Source organism: Ailuropoda melanoleuca, chromosome 1, assembly GCF_002007445.2.
Source record: "Ailuropoda melanoleuca isolate Jingjing chromosome 1, ASM200744v2, whole genome shotgun sequence".
Taxonomy (NCBI): Eukaryota; Metazoa; Chordata; class Mammalia; order Carnivora; family Ursidae; genus Ailuropoda; species Ailuropoda melanoleuca.
Genome location: NC_048218.1, coordinates 85917324 through 85933522, shown reverse-complemented (window position 1 = coordinate 85933522; position 16199 = coordinate 85917324). Strand labels below are relative to the sequence as shown.

General features: G+C 37.4%; 1 protein-coding gene across 5 annotated transcripts in view; it reads right to left on the bottom strand.

Annotated features, from left to right (window-relative positions):
• TBL1XR1 (TBL1X receptor 1) overlaps positions 1–16199 on the bottom strand; it is a 167707-nt gene that overhangs the window by 103828 nt on the left and 47680 nt on the right. The window contains exon 1 of one of the 5 annotated variants that reach the window (XM_019794086.2): positions 13132–13654. The exons of the other annotated variants lie outside the window; for them this stretch is intronic. Within the exon in view, the coding sequence (XP_019649645.2) occupies positions 13132–13243 (112 nt within the window). The 5' untranslated portion in view covers positions 13244–13654. Of the gene's footprint in view, positions 1–13131; positions 13655–16199 lie in introns of those variants that run through there. 5 annotated transcript variants of the gene reach the window in all.

Sequence of the window (16199 nt, the reverse complement as noted above, 5' to 3'; positions counted from 1 at the left end):
CCCATCTTTCAAATCACAGGTAAAATGCAATCTTCTCCACTCAAAATTTTTTGACAGTTCTAACTCAGACTAATTCTCCTCTTTTCCAAATTTACTATATTTCACTAAATAACAACTGCGTGGCATCCTTTCACTTTGCATACATTATCTCATTTACTTTCCCAAACTTGAAATCAGCCATACTTTACAAATGACTCTAAGACGTTAAGTAACTTGCTCACGTTTAAACAATTACTCACAATACAGCTAAGATTTAAAACTATGTCACTACCTTCAAAGTCCATGCTCGTTAAATATAGCATACTGTAATTCTTTTTTTTTTAAAATACACAATGGAAACTATGTGGAGATAATGGACAAGCAATTATTTTCCCATAACTAGAATTCAGGCCTCACTCTTGATACTTGGTCCAGAATTATTTCAATTCTAACGTATAGCTTTTTCTTGTTATGTGACTCCATACTTTTCATTCCTTTAAAACCACATTTAACATAGTCTCTTTTTTTTTTTTTAAGATTTTATTTATTTATTTGACAGAGAGAGAGAGACAGCCAGTGAGAGAGGGAACACAAGCAGGGGGAGTGGGAGAGGAAGAAGCAGGCTCCCAGCGGAGCAGGGAGCCCGATGCGGGGCGTGAGCCCAAAACCCTGAGCCAAAGGCAGATGCTTAAGGACTAAGCCACCCAGGCGCCCCCACAGTTAACATAACCTGACTCTGTTCTGAGGAAACAAACTCAAACTGAAGAACATTCTTTAAAATGGTCAACATATAAGTAATAAAACACAAAGAAAGGCTAAGAAACTATGTCAAATTAAAGATTATTCAATGCGTGATCTTGGCTGGGATCCTGGATTAGGGCAAAACAACTATTAACAAGATCAACAGGACAACTGGCAAAATCTGAATATGGAATATATTAAATAATAAGTTGTATCAATACTGTATCAGTGTTAAGTTAAATGTCCCCTGAATTTGACCACAGCACTGTTATGTAAGAGGATATCCTTGTTCTTAAGAGGCACACACAAATATTTACAGGTAAATGATCATAATGTGTACAACTTAAATGGCTCGACTAAAATAATCATGAGATAAAAATAATGACAAGAGATGATTAACAATATAAAGCAAATGTGCAAAACTATCTATGTCAAAGATATGTGAGAGTTCATATTTACAGGAAAGGTGAAAAAATATATTGTTGAGAGGAATGGGTAGGCATATATATTAGGGACTGGCAAACATTTTCTGTAAAGGGCCAAGGAGTAAATATTTTAGGCTTTGGGGGCCATACAATCTCTGTTTCATCTACTCAATGCTGCTACTGGAGCAGAAAGACAGCCTACAAACAGTAATTTAATGAATGGGCTTGGTATGCTCCAAAACACTTTATTTACCAAAACCATGTCTTAGTTTGCAACTCTTGAGACAGATGAAAAAAACTGACAATTGACCATGAGCTGATAAAAATAAACTCTTGGCTGAGAAATCTTCCTATATGTCCATCTTTCTTCCTTTCCAGAAAAAAAGTCCCAAATTTGCCTTCACATATCTTTCTTCTTTCAGCCATTATCCTTTACTTCCAAACAACATGCCATTTTTTGCAACCAGACTAAATTCATGTACATTGCAGGCCGAGAGCATTAACTCTCTCTTTAAACCCTTAACTCCCCAAGGGAAAAAAGTCTTATTGATGATTAACATAAATTTGGTGGCCTAAGAGGTTTAGGCACCATCTTTCATCACTGGCTCTGAATTCAATTATCTCTTTGACATTTGGCACAGGGGAAATGAACGAAATTCCTACAACCCCACTGAGCCTATTTATTTGGAGATGGAAAGAAGGCAAGCCTGTTTTTGGTAAAGCTGCAATCACATCAGATTCACCATCAGATTTTACACTGTTTTTTGTAACTAAACAAGCAAAATCTATGGAAGTTACAAGTATTTAAGAGTCACAGATTATTGGAAACCTAGAATGAGATCTAGGGATTGAAGGAATTACAAAAACCACCTCAGCCCCAATCCCAGAGATGAAGAAATGAGGGTAATCCCAACGTTCCAATTAATCGATGTGAAGTCAAAATTGTGAAGTGCGTTGGAAACTAAAGCATGATTAATATACTAAGTTTTATTCTATTAATAAAAGATATACTTAAATTATAATACATCTGTGTTGACACATTCACCAAAATTCTGCTTCTGGGCACAATTGTCAAATTTATTTATTCCATAATACGATGCCTATGAAGTGAAATACGTTCTTTTTGGTCCTACAGAATACGATTCAAATATTTCCTCCTCCTCTAAAATAAAACATATAATACACAGAACTGCTATACAAGCCCGTGTCAATGCATCCAGAAATGCATGAAAACAGCGTCACTCCAGGTTGGGGTAATAGAAGAGGTGAGATGACAGAACAGAGAGAAGAACATCAAAAAGTTCAGCACATCCCCTGAAAATTACCAAGTACTGACCTGAAGTCCTTAATATTGTGATGACATCTGCCTCCAACACAAATGTCAAATTTGGCTCTACACATACTAATTTGAACTTTTGTGTGCTTGAAGAAGACAAGATCTCTGACCTAAAAGGTTAGAACCTAAAATACTGCAAGACCACCAATAGGGAAGGCGGAAAGAGACATATAAACATTAGCAGTCTTCAGACGGTACATTCAAAAACAGGCAAAGGAAAAGAAAACCTGGATAGTATGCTTTAATTTTTTTTTTAATGTATAGTAACTTCAGGGGAAAATTCATATATACTAAAAACAATATTTTAATATTTTTAAGCATAAAAGATACACACATTAACAAACATTTTAAATTTAAGCCTTAAAAAGCCACAATTATAGAAGACATCTTCATTTTAACAGGTTTGTACCAATTGCTCATTAAGGCATACGTGTACCAACATCACATAAAGAAAAAAGCTTTTGTTTGAAGCCAAGTATTCCCAACCAAGATTCCAAGGTATGCTCAAAATAAGATTTTGGAATAATCTTTAAAATAATGGGGTGCTTGGCTGGCTCAGTCAGTACAGCATGCGAGTTCTATGGGTTTTGAGTTCTATGTTGGGCATAGAGCTTACTTTAAAACAACAACAACCACCACCGAATGTAAAACCTCTAAAATTGGGCAAACAAGAGAAATGCTTAAAACATGGAACAGGCTAAGCTCAAAAGTTTTTCTCTAAGGCTCAGTCCAAAACCTCACTTCAAAGAAATAAAGACATCTGATATTTTCATGTTCCCAATTCTATTTTGAGCATACAGTGTGAATCTTATCACTAAAAGGTCCTTAAATTATTTTGCTTAAGGGCCAGGTATTTAAATTCTTTTGCCTCAATCAGCTTATATAATGATCAGGTTTCTTCCAAACCTCAAGATATAAAATTTAAATACACTTATCATAAAAGTATAAATGCACACTAGTACACTTTCTCCTTTTAACAATATGTACTCTTCTAAGAGATCATTTACAAAGTAAGAACATAATTCCTTGAATCAGGAAGGGTAACTTACAGACTTTTCTACAAAGAAAATGAAATCCCATTTATACTATCACAATTTACATTTTCCTGCATTTATGCAAGCTTTCTTCATTTTACAATCTACAAATCACAACCATGCCTAAATTTAACGTTAGACTAATACTCTTGCTACTGTGCCTCATCACCACTCTTCATTATGTTTTCCAACAAGGTTGGAGATGTGCACACACACGTACACAAAAATACACACTAACTCATGCAATAAGACTAATTTTCAGAGCAATCCATGATAATGTTAGCTAACCAAAGAGTATCATTTAGTCATGTAATCCTTCAAGACAATAATCTATTTTCACTCACCCTCATTCTCCTACTTGACAGAAGTCTGGAAAAAGATGAACCCTGAAGAGAAAACCCTTCACAACTGTGAAAGCAAACTACAATAGGAAAATAGAAAACCTTCAACAAACTCTGTTCTACGCAGAAATCCATTCTGTAATTTTAATGACAAATGACGCACCATTCAACCTCTGAGCTCCTCCAATGTTGAGTGCTTCTGTCTAAGGGTGCTATTTTGCTAAATTATTAGACAGCTCTAATTGTTTCAAAGTTCTTTCTTCTAGGATTCAAATGTATTTACCTGAATTCATACTCAGACCTTCTGGAGCTATAGACCAAAAAGGCCTAACTCTACTTTAAATGAAAATCTTCAGCTACCGGAAGGACTTTCTCCTAGTCTCTCACCCCCAAGTGTTCTATTTCCCATTTTAAAAAATTTGTGACATAACAATTACACAAACCTGCTCCAGTTTGTGTCCTTCTAAAAATATGGCTCCTAAAACAGAACATGGTGCTTTATTCACAGCATCTTTTCAATAGTTAGTAAATGTATTCCTTTCTGGACAATGGGGTAGGAGTAGTCAGTAAAACTCAGAATCTCTTCAACTACAAAAAAGATTTAGAAAGTATAGATAAAAATTCACAAAAATCTGCCACTATAAGAAATGGGTGCTGGGACAAGTGGATATCCACATGCAAAGGAATGAAACTGGAACCTTACTCCATAATATATATAAAAAAAATTACCTCAAAATGGATCAAAGATCTAACTAAGTGATTCTGGCTTAGGCAATGGTTAGATGGGACACCTAAAGCACAAGCAACGAAATTTAAAACCTTTTCACTCCAAAGGACACTGTCAAGAAAGTGAAAACTCACAGAAGAAAATTTTTGCACAACATGATAATGGACTTGTGTCTAGAACATATAAAGAAATAGTACAACTCAATACTAAGACGGCAAACGACCTAATTTTAAAATGGGCCAAATATCTGAATAGCTAGTCCACCAAACACAATATACAAACGGCCAATAAGCACATGATCATACCTTCAACATCACTAGCCGTAAGGAAAACACAAATCAAAACCACAATAAGATACCACCTTCACATCTACTAGAAGGGCTAATGAAACAAAAGGACAACAATAATGGTGGTTAAGGGGCGCCTGGGTGGCTCAGATAGTTAAGCGTCAGCCTTTGGCTCAGGTCATGATTTTGGGGTTCTGGGATCAAGCCCCAAGTCCAGCTCCTGGCTCAGAGGGGAGCCTGCCTCTCCCTTTCCCTCTGCCTCTCCCCCTGCTTATGCTCTCTCTCTCTCTGCATCTCTATGTCTCAAATGAATAAATAAAATCTTTTAAAAAAAGTAAAATGCAGCCACTTTTGAAAAGTCTGGCAGTTCCTCAATTAGATTTTAATTAGAAATAATGAATTACAATTTCAAAACAGATTAGTATAAAATTGACAGGTGTCATTAAAAGATTTCATAAAAATAAAAAACCTATCAGGACACACTTCCTTCCTATATATCCAATGACCACAATACCTCAGCTTTAAATTCTAGGTGACAGTAAAACAGCAAGTGTATATGATGTGCCAAGAAGATGTACTACCAATTTTCTTTTTAATTACCACTGACAATTAAAATAGCCCCCTATATAATTTCCAGATTCCCACGTAAAAAAATTACTCTTCAGGGGCGCCTGGTTGGCACAGCAGTTAAGCGTCTGCCTTCGGCTCAGGGTGTGATCCCAGCGTTATGGGATCGAGCCCCACATCAGGCTCTTCCGCTATGAGCCTGCTTCTTCCTCTCCCACTCCCCCTGCTTGTGTTCCCTCTCTCGATGGCTGTCTCTATCTCTGTCAAATGAATAAATAAAATCTTTAAAAAAAACATTACTCTTCAAACTGACAAAAATTTTATAATCAAAGTAAAGTAAGTTGGAAAGCAAGGACTTTTAATCAAGGTCACCAAACAGGCAATTAATCATTAATAGCTTCTAGAGAAAGATCACATACAAAAAAAGTAAGCTTTATCAAATAAAGGTGATACAGATTTTTTTCAAAAGGTAATAATGGACTATAAATCCCTGGCCCTCTCAAAACAAGGTAAGGCTTGTTAAAGCAGACTGCTGGGTCTTCACCCCCTATTCTTTTGGATCCAACTGCTAGGCCTGGGGTGGAACCAAGGATCTGCTTTTCTTTCTTTTTTTTTCTTTTTAAAGATTATTTTTTTATTTATTTATGTGACAGAGAGACAGCCAGCAAGAGAGGGAACACAAGCAGGGGAGTGGGAGAGGAAGAAGCAGGCTCCCAGCGGAGGAGCCCGATGTGGGGCTCAATCCCGGAATGCCGGGATCACACCCTGAGCCAAAGGCAGACGCTTAACGACTGCGCCACCCAGGCACCCCAAGGATCTGCTTTTCTAACAGGGTACAGGAAGCCTCTGAGACCACACTTTGAGACCTACTACACTATCCAATCCTGAATCATACAGCAGCATTCTTTTGAGAACAAAAGTTGGTAATGTTACTAATCCAACAATCAACTATCAAACATCATTAAACAAAACAGGTTATGTAATACAATTAAGACACATGAGAGCAGCTTTTTTATCTTTAGGACTTTTCCAGCGTTGTCTGCTCCAATTGGTACATGCTACTGTTAACATGCCCATAAGCTATCTTTCAAGCCCTTGATCAGCTCTACAGCATCCATGAAGGCTGCTCTCATTCTCCTAGCTGGAAGTTACTGCTCACGCCTTTGAACTTAAGTCCTCACTTGTACCACCCATAAGATAATGATTGTCAGCTGTATTATTTGTTCAGTTATCTGTATTCAAGACTTATGAAAGTTTCATGGTAGCCAACAACCATTCTTACATCCCTCAGAGCTCTTAGCACAGGCTCTCCAAAAATACTAAAAATGTGTTCAGTAAATAATTAGGACCAATAACTTTCATCTCATCCCCGAAAAAAAATGAAGACGCAGTAACCAAACTTTTACAGAGAAATGAAGTCAAAATCAAATCCTCTGTAAATAAATACATATAACGTTAAGCTATAATATTTAACAATTTAGTTTCAGGTTTTTCAGGCATAAGAACACTGAATTGGGAGGTTCAAACCCTAGCTTCAATGGTAACTTACAATATAAGCCCTGAGTTGATTAACTTACTCTGTTCCTAAGACACATTCACAATCCAAAATTAGGCTGTTGTTTTAAACATTAATCTGCCACAGACAGATTACAATCAGTATGGGACCTGCTGCCCAAATAGAAGTATTTCTGTAATGTATTATTTACATTAAAATATCTGCTTCATGGCATGTATTAGACATGCTGTCACCTGACCTAGATAAAGATGCTCAATTTGCATACATAGTTCCCAAGAATTTCCTTGAAAACAAGGTGGAATCACCATTACCGCAGAATACAGCAAAGAATTCAGCAACACTGTAAAAATGTCTTCAATTTTTCAGCATCATGAACTTTAATTCTTCTACGATATTTCTATACAATTTCATTATATTCGCTTTCATCAGCCTGCACATCTTTACACCATGTCTAATATATAATAAATAGATTCTGAAGAAATACACCAAACTGTTTTTGTCCTTCATGATTTTGTGTAGTCCTCTTCATAAAGCTCACGAGACTATTAAGATCCACATTTGGCAATTTAGGAAAGAAATGAGATCCAGAGCAGCTCCAAGAACTCAAGTCCTAAGTACATGAAACACATACCATTTTTGCAATTCTACTTAATCGATGATGGACTCCAAGGTCAGAATGGACAATAAAAAGATCAATTTCTGAAACATTTGAGGTCAATTTAAGGAACTGGGGGATGGGTTGTCTGTTTAAACATATACCGGCAGTCCTCATTTTGTATGGTAATGTGGTCATAGAAATGACCATGTGAGATGAAACAGCAAAGCAACCTTTATCAGTGGGACCTGTTCTGTGACCTTTAAAATTAACAAAACGTTAAAAACTGTTATACAAGAAAATACAGTAAAAGTATAAAATATTTTTATATTATATAAAATCATATATAAACATTATATAAAATTATATTTTTAAAAATATTTAGTATACTATAACTTTAAAATTAGAATCACTGTAAATTAAAGTGCTTTATCTCTTTGTAAATAACTTATCAAGTAGTTTGACCACATTTGTCTTCTCTCTGCTATAACTTTAATACAGAGCATCTATTATATTTTATACACACTGAGGAACTGTCATACTCCTTTTTGAGTTGGGACCAGCTTCTAACATTTTAGCCCTTGCGCTTTAAAGGTCATGAATGTCTCTGAAAGAGTACCATTAGTGTGAAGTTTTTTGCCAGCATCACTTCCTCTGGAACATCAGCCTTTTCATCACAACCACTTTCCTCATTTGCCCCTAAGTTTGTTAAGTTCCTCTGACCACATACCTAGAGTCTCTTGAACAGTGATAATTTTTTTTCCTTAAATCCCATTTATATTTGACTCAAATTTCACTGTCAGCATTATCATTTTTCATTTCTTCATTACACTTGCATCTTCACTGACGTTAAAGTGTGATTTAACAAAAGTTATTGGATGATCAGAAAACAGAAGGCCTACTGAGGAAAAAATATAATGGGAGAAAAAAATTTAATGGCCATAAAAAAAATTACGTACTTTTAAAAATCTTCATGTAGGGCGCCTGGATGGCTCAGTTGGTTAAGCGTCTGCCTTGGGCTCAGGTCATGATCCCAGGGTCCTGGGAAGGACTCCCTGCTCAGTGGGGAGTCTGCTTTTCCCTCTCCCTCTGCCCTCCCCCTCCTTGTGCTCTCTCTCAAATAAATAAAATTTTTAAAAAGTAAGAAAAAATAAAAATCTTCAGGTAGGAACCATCATATGCCAAGTCAAAAGGCATGACTAACTTTAGAAAACAGGTACAACTCCTACCCCATGTAAAGGGTTAGCTTCCTTTACACAGAGATCCATAAGAAAATGATCATCCACCCATGGATACAGGAAACAAAGAGCTGATAGAAAATAAAAATTTTAAAGCTTGAAACACGAAGATTCTCTCCCTGTATGAGAAGTGCAAATCAAGATTTAACTGAGAACTATGATACAACTTGGACGAATTTTAAGATACAACACTGAGCAAAGAAGCCATAAATAAGGACATATACTGTATGATTTCCAGGAAGTATGAAAATAATTGATGATGTAAAGTCAGGATACCAGTTATCTTTCCAGAGGTTGGGGACAGAGTAATAACTGGGGTAGTGGTCACACAGGTGTGTTTAATTTGTAAAATTCATCACCTTTTTACATATTATGTCTATGATGTTACAATGAAAAGCAAATCTTTAAAAAAAAATACAAGATAGTATTTTTCATCTACCAGTTTGGTAAAGATAAAAAGTGCTAAAAAAAAAAAAGAAGTGCTATAACACCTTGTGGTGTTATACTTAAATACTACTGCTAGGAGTGTCCATATTACTACTACCTCCATGGAGACAATCGCAGCTAAATGTTAAAATGCACATATCCTTTGATCCTAAAATCTCACTGTGGGGAATTTATTATTCAAAACATGCTTGCATACATACAAAATAACTTACATTCAGTTATTCTTGCATTCACAAAACAAATGAACAAACTACTGTCCATCAGCAGAAGCCTGTTGCAGTGGCATATTATCCAGTCAAAGAAAGAGAATAAATAAACTCTTCAGGTACTGACAAGGGCATGATCACCATGATATACTTACTGTTAGGTTAAAAGGAGAAAGAGGGGAAAAAGGCAAAAAACTGTGTATAATATATAATACTGGGGAGGGGCTGAGAGAAAACAGATGATAAATTTGTTTGTATATAATAACATCATCTCTGGAAGGATACATAAGACAATGCTAACACTGAATGCTCCAAGGAGAAGAATTAGGTGGCTAGGGGGGCAGATACGAGATTTATCAATGTATATACTTCTGCAACATTTTAAACTTGAGCCATGTAAGATGTTCAACGTTCAAAACAAGGAGTTAAAAAATAATTACCTGAATGGGAAGCAAAATTAAAGACCCATAAAGAGATGACCAGAACCTAGATTTATAAAAATGCTTACCATCTCTCACAGAAAGACAATCTAGAAATGTTTTAAAAGGCTAAAATATTTAGGATTTAGATAGACTGTAAAATGAGTTAAACTACTGAGGTTTATGGTGAGGTCAGAAACACAGCAGCAACAGAAATCTATGTTTCAGAGAATATAAGCAGCACAATTTATCTGGCACACTGGGAGCATCCACTTCAAGATACCTATTTGATTATTTGACATGAATTCAACAAAAAAGATAAGAGAGTTCTAAATACTAAGTACAAAAGGAAATAGAGAAGTAAGACAAAGCACCAGAAATTATGGTTAACATGGAATCAGCAAGCTCTAAAGGGCAGAACTGCAACTTCTTTCTCATCTATATTTCTATCACATGTTGAAAAGTTGTCTCTCTACCATTCACTGTAAGGTACTTGCCATCTTTTACTTCTACTACATGGTATAATGAGAAGAACTCTGGTTTTGGAGCTCTAATGACCTAGGTCCATATCTACTTGGTCCATGTCATTACTAAGAACAGCCCTGAACATAAAAAGCCCTGAGGCTTAACTTCTGAGCTTCAGATTATATTTCTTTAAAATAGGGACATTACCGTCCACCTTATGGTATCCTCATAAGGATTACAGATAATGTATGTTAAAAACAAAACAAAACTTAGGGGCTCCTCGTGGCTCAGTGGATTAAGCATCTGACTCTTGATTTCAGGTCAGGTCATGATCTCAGGGTAGTGAGGTGAAGCCCCACATCAGGCTCCGTGCTGGGCATGGAATCTGCTTAAGATTCTGCCTCTGCCTCTGCCTCTGCCCCTGCCCCTCCCCTCTACGCTGAGAACGCACGCATTTTCTCTCTCTCAAAAAAACAGAAAGCTTAGTACAGTGTTTGGTGAGTAAAAGGCACTCAAAAAAGGTAGCTTTAATTCTTACCTTCTTGTAAAAATGCTGTAATTTTTTTTTTTTTTGGGAGACAGTTCAGAGAGAGAGAATTTGTTGTATGTCCAACTCTTTCTCAAAGACACATGGCAGGGGCACCTGGGCGGCTCAGTTAGTTAAGCATCTGCTTTTGGTTCAGATTATGATCTCAGGATATTGGGACAGAGCCCTGCAGCAGGCTCCCTGCTCAGTGGGGAGTTTGCTTCTCGCTCTGCCCCAACCCCCTGCTCATGCGCTCTCTCTCTCAAATAAATAAAATCTTAAAAAAAAAAAAAAAAAAAAACACATGGCAAAATACAAAAAAAGGGAAACGATCTTATTTGCCTAATCATAAAGACCCTTACAAGGGAGTTAAAGAAAGNCTTATTTGCCTAATTATAAAGACCCTTACAAGGGAGTTAAAGAAAGATGAAGAAATAACAAGAAGGGGAACATTCACTGTGACCTGACCTTAACACTGCATAAAGTACCTGGTCCTTCCAAACCTAAAAGATGAAAGAGAAAAGAAGAAAGAAGAAAAAAAGAAAGAAGAAGAAAGAAAAAGAAAAAGACCTAAATGGGAAAGATACTTATGGACATTCTGAATATCCATTTGTTAAATCTTACACACATTAACAAAATCACTGCTATCTTCCAACACAGACAGAATTCATACTCTACTGCCATTTACCTTCTAGTGGAAGAGAAAAAAACAAACACATAAGCAAAAAGCACTCAGTAAACTACAGTAGGCCTGTAATTGGCCTGAGTAAACTGCTGAAATAAAAGTGGTACCCTCCTGACACCGATGCCCCGTCAAAGCACAACACATACTGATTAATAATGATGCCCTGAAACCATGGGTCCAGTGAGTTTTGGGCTGTTTGTACCTGCTGGTCAGCACTGTTCGTTGTTAACAGTGAGATGGATGGCTTGCACCTGGTTTTGCTGAGACCTCCCAGAGGACTCTGCCAAAGGCCTATGTGGTCAGCAGGACATAAGAAGTCCCAGGTGAGAGCCACTGTGAGCTCCTTGGATTCACGGTGCTTCTCGCACACATCCGTGACCCTGGTCTTCAGAGAAAACAAGGCCAGTATGACCGTACAGAGGGAAGAAAAGCTGGGAGTCCACACTTAACCCCCGCAGGTCCACTGCTAGAAGGCAACCTTCGGCTGTGATGTGTCACCTTACTTCGAGACACTTGCTGTACCATACATCCTTTTGCAGCAATAAATTAGACTGATCAGCACTGTGTTTTAGGGTCCTGTGAGTCTCCTTTAGCAACCAAACCCTACCTCCCTGCCACTGTTAGCAGAACAAGTTTAAAAAAGAAAAATGGTAAGTAACTGCTATGGAGAAAATAAAACAGAATAATCTGATAGTGAAAAAATCTACAGGCAATGGGATTAGAAAAAATAGCCAGGAAAGAAGGAAGGGACATTATGAGCTGCGGTACAAATGAGAAGAGAGTTCCAAGCAAGGGGCAGGCTCTTAGGCACAAACACGTTTCACTGGATCAGAAGACAAGTACGGACACACAGCAGAAAGTTAAATCCGAGAAGAGATGGGATGATCAGAGAGAGCCTTAAAAAATCTGGATTTCAACTAATTTGATAGCTTTCCAACTGGCCTTGCTGCCTCTATCTCCTCACATAGCCATTTGCCCTAACTCCAACCATTATAACGCCTCTAAGGGTTCTATAAAATAAATATGGTCATATAATTTCACAGGGACAGCATTATCTTGATTATCTTTCTCTTCTCATATCACATAATTTCAAAATATGTGCCCTAAGCCTCGTCACATACTGTCCCAAAGTTCTGTTCACTTTTTAAACCAGATGTATGTCCACTAACACACTCTACGCCACGATGATGATTACGGACCATACTGTCTTTCTGGAGTCTGAGTAAAATGCATATAGCCCTCCACAAACACAACACACAGTTACACTGTACTGGACATCTGCTGGTTTTGGCTGCCAGTACCCAGTCTCCCTTCTGGAGCAGCACTCTAATTCTGCTTTAGAGGAACCACATAGCTTCTAAAGCGGAGTCTTGGCTGGAATTTAAATCAGGGTGTCCTCTCCTCCTCTGGCCAAAGGATAGAAACATAACTCAAGCTAGGCTAATCAGACTCCCTCCCAGATATCTGAATGTAAAGAGAAAAACCATAAAAGGAAAATAATTTGAACTGATGATAACCACTGCCAAGTCAGCTCACGGATTCCTATGTCCTAGATCTCTTGTTCATTTTTTCTTCGCTTTGGTGAACCACCACTTACCTCTTTCTAGCTTCAGTATCTGGAGTCTACTTCTGTTCCTTACAACCAAAAAACCAAGAGTCAAGAGGCCAATAGTGTGACAGAGGTCAGCAGACACTCCAGCAGAAATCATAAAGCAAAGAAGAATAGATCGTGACCTAGTGAGAGAGGGAACTGAGTTATAATGACAGAACACTGGACTTGGAGACCTAGTCTTGCCACTACTGGAGGAAACACATGAGAATTCATTCTATTATATTGCAGAAGATGTGCCAATTATCCATGAAGTCAGAAAATGAAATCAGTTATGGCCAAAACAAAATGGCAATTCTCTGAAACAGCTATCTCTGCAGCTTTAAATCCTGTTTCTCCTGATCTCCTTTATGTATCCTTAAGGTAAAACCCCATACAGCTAGAGGTAATTTGAGGGACCCTGTTCCTTGAAACTTTAAAAATAAAGGCATACCTGTACTTGCCCAACTCTAATTTCCTCCATTAGGTTACTATGCCTCTTACATATTCTAACATTCTTCTCACCAGTAAGGCAGTTATGTCTGTGCCTCTGTATTAATAAAATGTCATCTACCTCCCTAAAGGCAAGAACGTTTGAATCTCAGTGCCTACTCAACATGACAGGTGGTATATATAGTAAAAATAACAAAGATAATAAAAACTTTCTGATTTTTAAATATCTACTATTATCCCTAGCACTGCTAAGCACTTTCCATTTATTTTTAAACCTCATAATCAAGCTAATTAGGTATTATTACTCCCATTTTACACCTGCAAAAACAGACTCCAAGAAGGAAATTACCCAAGACCATAAAGCTAGAGAACCACCTAGGTCTCCTGAATCCAAATCCCTCCATTTTCCCACTATTCTAATAGATGAGGATCTAAATCAGGGGTTTTCAAATTGCAGTTCACAACCTATTAGTGGATCATGAAATAAAGTTAGTGGACCATACCCTTTGTGCTAATGAAATAGGCAATGTAAGTGTATCACGTGAAAGGCAAATACTGTTCCATGAAACTCTTAATTTCATTGTCCTATACACACATGTACAAGGCTGCAGTGTAAACACATGTCTTACTGTGGGCTACAGATCAAAAAAGTCTGAAAGCCACAGACATAAGCACTGCGTTTATTACAGTTGTATGCATTAACCTATCTTCTCAATTTTTCATCAAAGGCCTAATGTTTAAAGACATTTAGGCAGTAAAACCTTCACCTAATATCCTCAAGACATTACAAAAGCAAAACACAACAAAAATCAAACAAGGCTTACAAGGTGGTAAGTAAAAAGGTATGTGGGACATAAGTACCATGTTTCTCCGCCTCCAGCAAAGTTTATGCTAAAAACTACACTACACATCCATATAAGATGGTAAAGAACAAAAATGAGTTAGCTGTTCTTTCACTCTCTTCCCCCAGGCTTTTACTAAATCATTTTCAAAAATGTTTCTCTACTTTGCTATGCTTCACTAGAGGTAACAACCCAATTTTACCAGTTTTCTGACCATTTCCATGAGTGATTAAATAAATATTATCCAATATATACTGTCTCTTAAAAAAAGAGGACTTCACTCACACATACAACTTTATGTAAAAAAACAAACAAACAAACAATCCAAAAACCAAAAACCACACTCGGAAGGTGATGAGCAACAATGTCACTAGGTTACGCAGGCTTTCTTCTACAAGAAGCCATACGCCCAGGGAACAGCAGTGAGCATTATGGCACAGACTGAAAATTAAAATGTTCTTCGGTACTAGGAGAAAAAAAAAGATGATTTAATAATTCTTCTAAGGCACAAAAGAAGAAAAATGTGTTTGAGAACTTATCTACCTTTTAAAATCAGTCACAAATTAGTCATTTATAGCTCAAGGTAGCAGACTAAATAAATTTATCTCTTTCTCTCCTCCTTCCCAAGGTCCCCCTGAAACAACAGGAAAAAGATTTAAATTAAAATGAAATGATAGCACTGTGGCAAAACAAGAAGTTATCGAACAATCATAAATTTTCAGGAAACCTGGGCAGATATAAAGTAGGAAAGACTTGATTAACAGGAAGAAAAAGAGGAAAGCATATATATAAGACACCAAAATCTTTTCAAGGACATGCCAGGGAAGTTCAAGTTGTAATCAAACTGATCACAACTACAAGGAGGAGGACAGGCAGGTGCTTCATCAGGATGCTGCACTACCTTCCTATGGATAGATGACCCCTCTTCCTCCGACCTGTGATCAGAGACATGGCAGTAGCAGCTTGTGCCTTTAGGATAAAGCCAAAGAAGTGATTTCTATGAAGTAGGCATTTCTGCCTAAGTTAGTCTTTCTGTGAGAGCAGCCAGGCTTGAGAGAAAAGCAGAGCAGCAAGATGGCAGGAACACCAGACCTCTAACACAAAAAGGGAAATAGAGGGGGTTGGTGGAAGCAGGTGAAGAGAGAGAGAGAAAGGGATCAATTTCTTAAAGCCAGTCAAGTGAAATCTATCAAAGCACTCCCCACCTGCAGTATTTAAAGACACTATTATCCAAGTGATACCCCACACCCACCCGTCCTGGAAGGAGGTCCTGGAAGGAGGCCTGGTCTGCCAGTCCACACCTAAACCACATTCACAGAACCTACCACACCGTAACTACCTTTCAAGACAGAGGGCTGGAGAAGTACACACTGCAGCACGCACACTTCAACTGCCAATACTAACCAAGACCCACGAAACATGTCGAGAAATCTAACAGCATGAAACGGAACTAAATAAACAGAACTGTTAACAGAAAAAACAGAAATCCAGGACAAAACGGGCATGATTTACCACCACACTATTTATAAGTTGTGGCGATTTACCTTCCTTCCAAGGTAAAGCAAAGTAAAGCAAACTAAACAAAACAAAGAAAGAAGAGGAAAAAAGACAAAACCCAGGAAAGAAAGGAAAGAAAAAAGACAAGACAAAACCCCTACAAACAAAAAAGTAAAAGCTGTAAGAAAAATTTAAATACGAATTAAGATCTTAGGGGGTCCAAGAATCACTTACACAAAGCATCCAAAAGTGGAGAACAGAGGTGGAAGGAAATTGATTTTCAAA